At 40.4% G+C, this 10,497-nt stretch overlaps 1 protein-coding gene across 3 annotated transcripts in view; it reads left to right on the top strand.

Moving 5' to 3' along the window:
- The window catches only part of LOC122563692 (bone morphogenetic protein 7-like), a 94,619-nt gene that overhangs the window by 63,127 nt on the left and 20,995 nt on the right, over window positions 1-10,497 (top strand). For all 3 annotated transcript variants that reach the window (XM_043717755.1, XM_043717753.1, XM_043717756.1), the window contains exon 3: window positions 7,607-7,755. In XM_043717755.1, the coding sequence (XP_043573690.1) occupies window positions 7,607-7,755 (149 nt within the window). The remainder of the gene's footprint in view (window positions 1-7,606; window positions 7,756-10,497) is intronic.

Here is a 10,497-nt window from a genome sequence, read left to right as displayed (position 1 = left end):
TCCTAATCCAAACCTCCAACTCACGCTCAATGCCATATCTCCGTATTTTCTGCAGTAGCCTACCCCATGGGGCACCTTATCAAACGCCTTACTAAAATTCATATATACCACATCTACCGCTTTCCCCTCATCACCCTCCTTCGTCACCTTTTCAAAGAATTCAATAAGGTTTGTGAGGCACGACCTGCCCTTCACAAAACCATGCTGACTATCCTTGATCACAATATTCCTGAAGAAGGGCTTATGCCTGAAACGTCGATTCTCCTGTTCCTTGGATGCTGCCTGACCTGCTGCACTTTTCCAGCAACACATTTTCAGCTCACATTATTCCTATCCAGATGTTCATAAATCCTATCCCTTACAATTCTCTCCAAGACTTTGCCCACAACAGAAGTGAGACTCACCGGCCTATAGTTACTAGGGTTATCCTAGTGGGTGGCACGGTGGCACAGTGGTTAGCACTGCTGCCTCACAGCGCAGAGACCCAAGTTCAATTCCCGACTCAGGCGACTGACTGTGTGGAGTTTGCATGTTCTCCCCGTGTCTGCGTGGGTTTCGTCCGGGTGCTCCGGTTTCCTCCCACAATCCAAAGATATGCAGGTCAGGTGAATTGGCCATGCTAAATTGCCCGTAGTGTTAGGTAAGGGGTAAATGTAGAGGTATGGGTGGGTTGCGCTTCAGCGGGTCGGTGTGGACTTGTTGGGCCGAAGGGCCTGTTTCCACGCTGTAATGTAATCTAATCTAATCCCTACTCCCCTTCTTGAACAAGGGAACCACATTTGCTATCCTCCAGTCCTCTGGCACTATTCCTGTAGACAACGAGGACATAAAAATCAATCTCTGCAATCTCCTCCCTTGCTTCCCAGAGAATCCTAGGATAAATGCCATCAGGCCCAGGGGACTTATCTAATTTCACCCTTTCCAGAATTTCCAATACCTCTTCCCTACATACCTCAAAGCCGTCCATTCTAATTAATTGTGACTCAGTATTCACATCGGCAACAATGTCCTGTTCCTGAGTGAATACTGACGAAAAGTATTCATTCAGTGTCTCCCCAATCTCTTCAGCCTCCACACGCAACTTCCCACTACTATCCTTGACTGGACCTATTCCTACCCTCGTCATTCTTTTATTCCTGACATACCTATAGAAATCCTTATCCTACCAACTAAGGACTTTTCATGTCCCCTCCTTGCTGCTCTTAGCTCTAACTGTTTAGGATATAGCTGTTTTGGATCATGCACCAATAGACAATAGACAATAGACAATAGACAATAGGTACAGGAGTATGCCATTCAGCCCTTCGAGCCTGCACCGCCATTCAACATGATCATGGCTGATCATTCCTAATCAGTATCCTGTTCCTGCCTTATCTCCATAACCCTTGATTCCACTATCTTTGAGAGCTCTATCTAACTCTTTCTTAAACGAATCCAGAGACTGGGCCTCCACTGCCTTCTGGGGCAGAGCATTCCACACAGCCACCACTCTTTGGGTGAAGAAGAGTGTATTTAGATGTTAAAATCAAGGCTAGTGGAATGGATGCACGTCACTGGTGTATGGATCCATTTTTGTTAGGGGATAGTAAATTTATTAAATATATTACATGAGAGTTCAGGCTCTTTTGGGATATTAATTCAGATATGGCTAGTAATCTGGCAATGCTTTGGGAGGCCACTAAAGCAAATTTACGAGGTCTGATCATTTCATATTCGACGACTAGAAAGAAGCAGAGGGAGGAGCAGCAATGGATGCTGAAGACCCGGCTGAAGGTAGCTGAGAAAACATATTATAATAGGCCGTCATTGGTTAAGCTTCAGCAGGTCACAGGTCTCCGGGCTGCTCTTGACTCAATGCACACACAAGTGGCTAAAAAAAAAGTCTCCTTTGCCAAACAAAGCCTGTTTGAATTCGGAGATTAGCCTGGTAGCTATCTGGCTTACCTAACTAGGAGGAAAAAAGCTTCCCAATCTATTACCTCTGTTAGGGAGAAGGCTGGTACAACTTGGAAACAAAGAGACCTTGGAGTGCAGGTTCATAGCTCCTTGAAAGTGGAGTCGCAGGTAGATAGGATAGTGAAGAAGGCGTTTGGTATGCTTTCCTTTATTGGTCAGAGTATTGAGTACAAGAGTTGGGAGGTCCGGCTGTACAGGACATTGGTTAGGCCACTGTTGGAATATTGCATGCAATTCTGGTCTCCTTCCTATCGGAAAGATGTTGTGAAACTTGAAAGGGTTCAGAAAAGATTTACAAAGATGTTGCCAGGGTTGGAGGATCTGAGCTACAGGGAGAAGCTGAACAGGCTGGGGCTGTTTTCCCTGGAGTGTCAGAGGCTGAGGGGTGACCTTATTGAGGTTTACAAAATTATGAGGGGCAGAGATAGGATAAATAAACAAAGTCTTTTCCCTGGGGTTGGGGAGTCCAGAACTAGAGGGCATAGGTTTAGGGTGAGAGGGGAAAGATATAAAAGACACCTAAGGGGCAACGTTTTCACGCAGAGGGTGGTACGTGTATGGAATGAGCTGCCAGAGGATGTGGTGGAGGCTGGTACAATTGCAACATTTAAGAGGCATTTGGAAGGGGATATGAATAGGAAGGGTTTGGAGGGATATGAGCCGGGTGCTGGCAGATGGGACTAGATTGGGTTGGGATATTTGGTCAGCATGGATGGGTTGGACCAAAGGGTCGATTTCCATGCTGTACATCTCTATGACTCGATGACTATGATATCAATGTATTGCTACAGTCAAACCTATCTGGATAAAGGTCAATCAGACCATGGATAAACTTGATGTTATGGACTGGAACCTTTGGTGTTGCAATTTATGCATTTCTTACCTCATGGATCATACTTATACATAGATCTGCATACATTAGTAGACCAATAATAGTTGATTTAACTGTTTCAATGATATAAAAGTTTGCAGGTGTCCATCCCGAAGAGCCATATTGACATTGAAGATGGAAAATGTCAATGCATGGTATTGCTTAGTATGCATGAACTGCACCACATTATGCCAGTTTTCTAAGTATATTTCATATAAGGTGTGTTAAGGGATAGTATTCACACTTGCACCAGTATCAATCTTGGTTTTTAGTGCATGTTGTCCATTGCTTTCAGGGTATATTATTTGAGTGGACATATAGGCTTCAGCTTCTCTGATGTTGTGCATGTGGTGTTTGGAGTTCACCACAAGTACTATTTGACAGGGATCTATTAGCAGTAACATTGCAGATACCTCCTGGTCTTCATTGACACATTTGTGTGCTGTGAATGAAAGTTTGGAAACATTCTTGGCATTGTTCCTTGCTTGAGTTTTCTTTACATGCCCCTATGGAGCATTTTGTTTCACTTTGGGTTTCTCTGGGCACTTGGATTCTTCCCTGTTTTAAGTAATGTCTTCTTGTAGAACATATCTTGCATATGCCATGAAATGCTGAACCCTATTTTGGTGGGTGAGCCAAGCCACATATCTTATAAGATTTGAATGTTTTACTGCTTATGCTGCTGAAATAATGATGGCCACAATACTTGTTGTACAATCAAATACCTTTAGATGCTGTAGACCATCTAAAATTACTCAAGCATGCATCTATCTGCAAGCAGTGATTTTGATCATCTGTTTATGCATTTGACTAAAAGTACCTTTTAAAAGGATTTAATTGTTGCAGAGGCAGTGACTAGTTCCATAAACCTTTTAGCTAAGTTAGTTTTGGTGAAATCACATTTCTTACGTTTGCATCGTCATCTGCCTTAGGACTGGTTGGTTGTTTCAGCTAGCTATTGTCAGTATTATATGAACTCAGGTCTGAAAGTTCTGAAATTGACTCAAGCATTAAGCTGACCTCCTAAAACAAAAATTGCAAAACTTTTGTCAGGATCTTTGCAGTCATCATTAGAAACACCCACGAGTGTTGTTATTCTTCTTAACCCTTCATTTTCCAAAGTTTGAGTGACTTTCTTTTATCAGCTATTTATTGATCTGTGAAGTCAAGATTTATCCTTTCTTTAAATAAGTGAAGTTGTGACAGATGTCAATGGAGCACCAATCCATGCTCAACTGTTTGTTTTCCATCTTTATTGTGCAGGTTAATGTTCTTTAAAAATGTCTGGATGCAAAGAATCTGTATTGCAATGTAATGCTTTTCTTTTTTTTATTATTGTTGTTGGCTTCTCTTGTTTTTTTTATCTTTCTTATTGTTGCTGTTTTAAAAGTTGTGGCTTTAAAATTATATTTGAGTAGTCATTGTACATAGCATTCTCGCCAAAAGAGATATCAGGGTAATTGCAGCTTTCATGCAATTTCTGAAAAAACACAATCAATGGAATCACCCAACGTTTGGATACAAGTAATACCTCAATAGTAAATAGAATATTTCTTATAAGCTTTTTTTGCTGTGTTTCGTCTGAAGATCACTTTCTATGTTCTATGTTCACTTTGCGAAAGCAGAGCAAAGCAAAGCTTCTTGAAACAGATGCACTTTTTTAAAGAGGAAGAGAATACTCATAAACATTTCTCCTCCATTGAATTTGTTATGCTTCAGTATAGGTTGTAATCTTGGTTGTTAGTTGCAAACTTCATCTCTGAATTCAGAGTGATGGTTAGAAAACAGAGCTCTTCACACTGCCATTGTGCTATCACCTTTACAGCCTTTAGTGCCAACTGGCTTCCACCAGCATTTAGTTCCTAACAGTGCAACCGTGATGGGTGAACCACCATTGCCAGTCTGATATGGTTTGAGTGTTTACCTGTGTTAGCTCATGTAACACAATCAAAGAAGACCAGATTCTGGTCAATACAGATTACTTGAGTTTATTAACAACACTTATTGTTATAAGAACTCAGGCTTGTATATAGTGTAGCTTCTATGCTTGCTGAGGTGGCAGCTATGCTACATGACTGTAACAATACACATGGCTGACTACAATGACTCTGCATTGCACACACTCCATCGTAGGTAGCTTTATTAATTAGTCAAAGAGAATGAAGTAAAAAGGCAAACTTGTTGGTATTTTAGTTCATCTCAATATGTTGCTTCACTGCTCAAGAGGTTAATCAAGAAAGGACAATTGGAAACTGTAAGCTTGAGGTTACTAACAACGGAATATGCCGTTTGTTAAAAAAAGGTAAGTTTAAAAGTAGCTGGGAGGGAATGCTTTGCAGAAATTCGAGGAAACGTCCATCTCTGAACAGGAATTTAATGGAGGTTTGAGGATGAAGTACCAGCAGAATAGAAATAAAGGAGAGGCTCAGGAGGATTAGGGTTTGCGATTGCCAGTTTGGAGAAATTTGGCAAGGTTATGACAACTGGAGTCTGGACAGTTGTTTTGAGAGCTGTACATTGGGGATGCAGATTTAACCTTGTTTCAACCAAATCATATATTTAGCTCACAACTGTTAAGGATAACATCAAAAGTTGAGGTAAGAGAAGAAACCTACTTTCCCTTCTATCCCACCCTACTCCCAAAACTTTAGCAGCTACGGAGTATGAAATATTAATGAGATAAACCTGAAATTGCACAACTGCATATACTGTAAAGCTGCAGCTTGAGACAGTTACTGGAATATTCATCTCAGTCTTCAGTTGACAGCTTGTTTTAAGTGTATGACAGATTCCATTCACTTGCTAATCTATGCAGTGTTCCTTCACACTAAGATAGAGAATGCTTTAATCTGAGGTGCCACACTCAGCATATGGTTATTTCATCATATCAGTACTTAAACCTGGAACTCTGCAAATGACAGCAGTCAGAATCCATCAGTTTACTCTGTCCACATGCACAGTTGTTTGAGGTTCTTTCTCAAAAGGATCTGATGAATAATGTTCATTACTGAATATTGCCTTAAAAGTATGTTAAAATAGTCAAGAGCACCCCACAGAAACATATTTGCAACTGTAATCTCCAAACATTCCATTAATAGTCTACAGGGCTGCCTTTTAAATAATGTTTTTCCTAATGGTTACCAAATGCATTCTAACAGGTGCTAAGCCTTCATCCACTCTAGCAACAGCTACCTGCATTTAGATAGCACTTGGAATGTAGTTAAATATTACAAGACACTTCATAGAATGGCTATCAAAAATGTTTGTCACTTAGCCAGCCAAGGAAATACAAATGAAGATATAGGTTTTAAGAAGTGTCTTCTGACAAGAAAGAGATATAGAAAGGTTGAAGAGGTTTAAGAGACAATTCCTTTCCTTGGGCCACTGCAAGTGAAAACATATCTGTCAGTGTTAGAAATTAAAGTCAGGAATATACCAGAGGACAGAATTGAAGAACACAGAGATTCCAGTCATTTCTGAAGATTTTAGGGAGGTTACAGAGATCAGGATAGAGGAGCCATGGAGGAAAATGAAAATAAGGGTGAGAGTTTTAAATTGAGGTATTGACAAACTGGGAGTCTATGTGTCTCTGGATTAGTGGTGCTGGAAGAGCACAGCAGTTCAGGCAGCATCCTGTGTGTGTCTCAGCAAGCATAGGGTAAAGGATGTAGAACATGGTGTCACTTAGGATATGGCCAAAATTTTTTGGTTGAATGCAAGTTTATGGTGGAAAATGGGAAGGCGGCCATAGTTCATTGAAATATTCCAGTCCAGAGAGAACAATGACATGGATGATGATTTCAGCAGCAAGGGAGCTGAGGCAAAGTAGAAACAGGTGATATGCAAGTAAATGGTCTTAATGATAGAGTGGATACATGGTCTGAAGTTTATCCCAAGATGAAATAAGACATTAAAGTTGCCAAGGATCTAGTTAAGCCTCAGACAATCACCAAGGAGAGGAATGGAGTGGCTGGCTTGGAAATTAAGGTTGTGGTGGAGATTGAAGACAATGACTCTGGTTATCCTGATATTTAGTTGGAGAAAGCTTTCTCTTATTGGGCAAGCATCATGACAAATCAGTAATGGCAGAGAGGTCAAGAGAAGTGGCAGAGCGACAGAGCCTGGTATAATCAGCACACATGCAGCCGGATCTTATGGTGATATACAAAGGGCAGCATGTAAATAAAAAATAAGAGTGAGCCAAGGATGGATTCTTAGGGAACCCCAGAGATAATAGCACAGAAGCAAACAGAGAAGACATTAAAGAGTAGATGGATTGGCCATGCTAAATTTCCCATGGTGTCCAGCGATGTGCAGGCATGGTGGTTAGTCATGGGAAAGGCAGGATTACGGGGATAGGGTATGGGGGGATGCTCTTCAGAAGATTGGCGTTGACTCGATGGTCCAAGTAGCCTCAGTCTGGACTGTAATGATTGTATGATTCCATAAAATTGAATAGAATGACCTGTATTGTGTTTTCAGGGAAGCTCAAAAATGGAGGAGATCAAGTTTTATCTAATTTTGATGCTGTTATGATATTTCAGTTGCCTTGGAGCTAACTACATTGCTCTACATGACCTTTAAGAGATTCCTTCAAACTTATACATGGTCACCTGACTTTATGCTTTTTATGACTCTATGTTATATCTTGTGTTGTAATTTCCCTGCAATGTTCCTTTGAGGTTTTTATTATTTGTAGGTTGTTGGTATTTATAAGGCCACAGATCATAATTCCCTATCCGTCAGCTCAAATTGACTGCCTTCTTTTTCCATTTGTAGAGAACCAGAGCTCCTCCTATTGGACAATCAAGAAGTATGGCCCACAGAAGAAGGGTGGTTGGAGTTTGACATCACAGCAACAAGCAACGATTGGCTGATGAATCCTCATTATAATCTGGGTCTGCGCCTTTGTGTGGAAACTGAGGAAGGTATTATATTTAAAGTCACATAATTAACTTCCAAGATTAAAATAAGTCACACTAGATTGCAATTTCTTATTATTTTTGAGTGTTTGTTCTAAAAAGATTTCACTCCCACCCCTGGCCCAGGCAACTAAAGTTTTTGGTTCAAGCATTATAAGGTATTTTCCTATAGCATGCCTTTAATGGAAGTGTTAACCAAAAGTGAATGTTTCAATCTGTCATTGATTCAATTCTTATTTATTGCAACATGAACATTTCATGGTTTGTAAGGTAATTTTAAGATGTGCATAGTCCTTAACCAACTATGCATCTGGTTTATTAGCACATGTAATTATACCAGATCATCTTCCTTGCCTCATTAACAATATAGCTCAGAGCATTTGGAAGAACTAACTCTCATACTTTTCTTCACACAGCATTGAAGGGTGGAAATGTGGATACAACACTGCCAGTTCTGCCTCCTTTTCCTTATTAATTTTAAGTGCTGTCACCTCCAAATAAATTTCTTCTAATTACATTTTTAAAATACACTAAACAAAATAAGTAGAGCTTTTCTTTTAAAAAACACGATTTTAACTTTCTTTCACATCATTTTAAACATCATTATGGTAGGTACAAGTAGCAAAACCGTGAGCAGGATATTGCTTTGTGAATTCACTACTCATCTCTTGACATGGATCTATTGTTCCTGATGAAGAGTTCTGACCCGAAAGATTGACTTTCCTGCTCCTCCGATGCTGCCTTTCCAGCTCCACTTTTAATTGACTATTGTTTTGATGAGTACTGGAGGGGGGAGTAAAAACTAACATTGTCCGTGTATGCCCACTGCTGCATATTCAATATTTTAAGTGAATCTTGCAAAAACTTCACATTTAATTTATTTGAAGTCAAAAAAATCACAAAAAGATCATAGAACTTAGAACAGCAAAGCACAGGAACAGGCCCTTTGGCCCATTGTGTCTATGCTGACCATGATGTCATTCTCAAATAATCCCATCTGCCTGCACAAGGTCAATATCCTTCTATTCCCTGCCTGTTTACATATCTGTATAAATGCCTCTTAAACTTTGCGAACAAATCTTCTTCTACCACCACCTGATGAAGGAGCAGCGCTCCGAAAGTTAGTGCTTCCAAATAAACCTGCTGGACTATAACCTGGTGTTGTGTGATTTTTTTAAACTTTTACCACCACTCCAGCAGTGCATTTCAGGCACCTACAACCCTCAGTATAAAAAACGGTCCTCGCACATGTCTTATAAACTTTTCCACTCTCACCTTAAAGCTATCCTCCTGGTATTTGACCTTTCCATCCTGGGAAAATGACTTTAACTACCCACCCTATCCATGCCTCTCATACCTTTACATACTTCTATCTGATTGCTCCTCAGCCTCTGACACTGTAGCAAAAACAATCCCCAAGTTTGTCCAACCTCTCCTTCTAGCTAATTTACTCCACTCCAGGCAACATCCTCGTCGCCTCTTGTGCACCCCCTCCAAAGTCTCCACATTCTTCCAGAACTGCACACAATACAACAAATGTGGCCTCACTAAAGTTTCATATAGCTGCAATATAACTTGCCAACTATTATTCTCAATGGCCTGACCAATGAAGGCAAGCATGACATATGCCTTTTTTACCACTTGTGTTGCCACTTTCAGGGAGTTATGAACTTGCACCCCAAGATCCCTCTATATATCAATGCTTGTGAGGGTCCTGACATTTATTGTACATTTTTCTCTTGCATTTGACCACTCAAGATACATCACCTCACACTTATCCATATTAAACTCCATCTGCCATTTCTCCGCAAAACGTTCCAACTGATCTATATCTTGCCATATCCTTTGGCAATCTTCCTCACTATTCATAATTCCACCAACTTTTGTGTCAAATTTACTAATCAGATGGCCAACATTTTCTTTCAAATCATTTATATATTATGACAAACAAAATAGGTCCCAGCACTGATCTTTGTGAAACACCACTGGTCACAAAATTCCAGTCAGAAAAACACTCATCCATAACTAACCTCTGTCTCCTATGACCCAACCAATTTGCTATCCAATTTGCCAACTTGCCATTGATCCAATGCTACTTAAACTTCTGAACCAGCCTATCATGAGGGAGCTGGTCAAATGCTTTAGCAAAGTCCATATAGACAACATCTACTGCTGTAACCTCATTAATCATCTTTATCATTTCCTCAAAAAACTCAATCAAGTTTGTGAGACATGATCTCCCTTGCACGAGCCAATGCTGATTATCCATAATAAGTTCATTCTTCTCCAACTGCAAGTAAATCCTGTCCCTAAGAATCTTCTCCAATAATTAACCTACCACTAGTGTAAGGCTTACTGACCTATAATTTCCTGGATTATCCCTGTTGCCCTTCTTAAGCAAAGGAACAATATTGGCTATTCTCCAGTCTTCTGGGACCTAAAGAAAACACAATGATCCCAGTCAAGGTTCCAGCAATCTCCTCCCTTGCCTCCTTCAGTATCCTGAGATAGATCCCTTCAGGTCCTGGGACTTATCCAACTTAATGTCTTCTCCTCATCCTCCTTAATATCATCATACTCCAGAATATCAACATACCCTTCCTTAAACTTACCATGATCCATGTCCTTCTGCTTAGTGAATACCTACGCAAAGTACTCATCAAGGGCCTCACCCACTTCCTCTGGCTCAACTTATAAATTCCCTCCTTTGTCCTTGAGTGGACCTGCCCATTCACTAGCTACCCTCTT

Source organism: Chiloscyllium plagiosum, chromosome 27 (genome assembly GCF_004010195.1).
Source record: "Chiloscyllium plagiosum isolate BGI_BamShark_2017 chromosome 27, ASM401019v2, whole genome shotgun sequence".
Taxonomy (NCBI): Eukaryota; Metazoa; Chordata; class Chondrichthyes; order Orectolobiformes; family Hemiscylliidae; genus Chiloscyllium; species Chiloscyllium plagiosum.
Note: the sequence above shows the minus strand (reverse complement) of the source record. Positions and strands in the feature narration are given on the sequence as shown.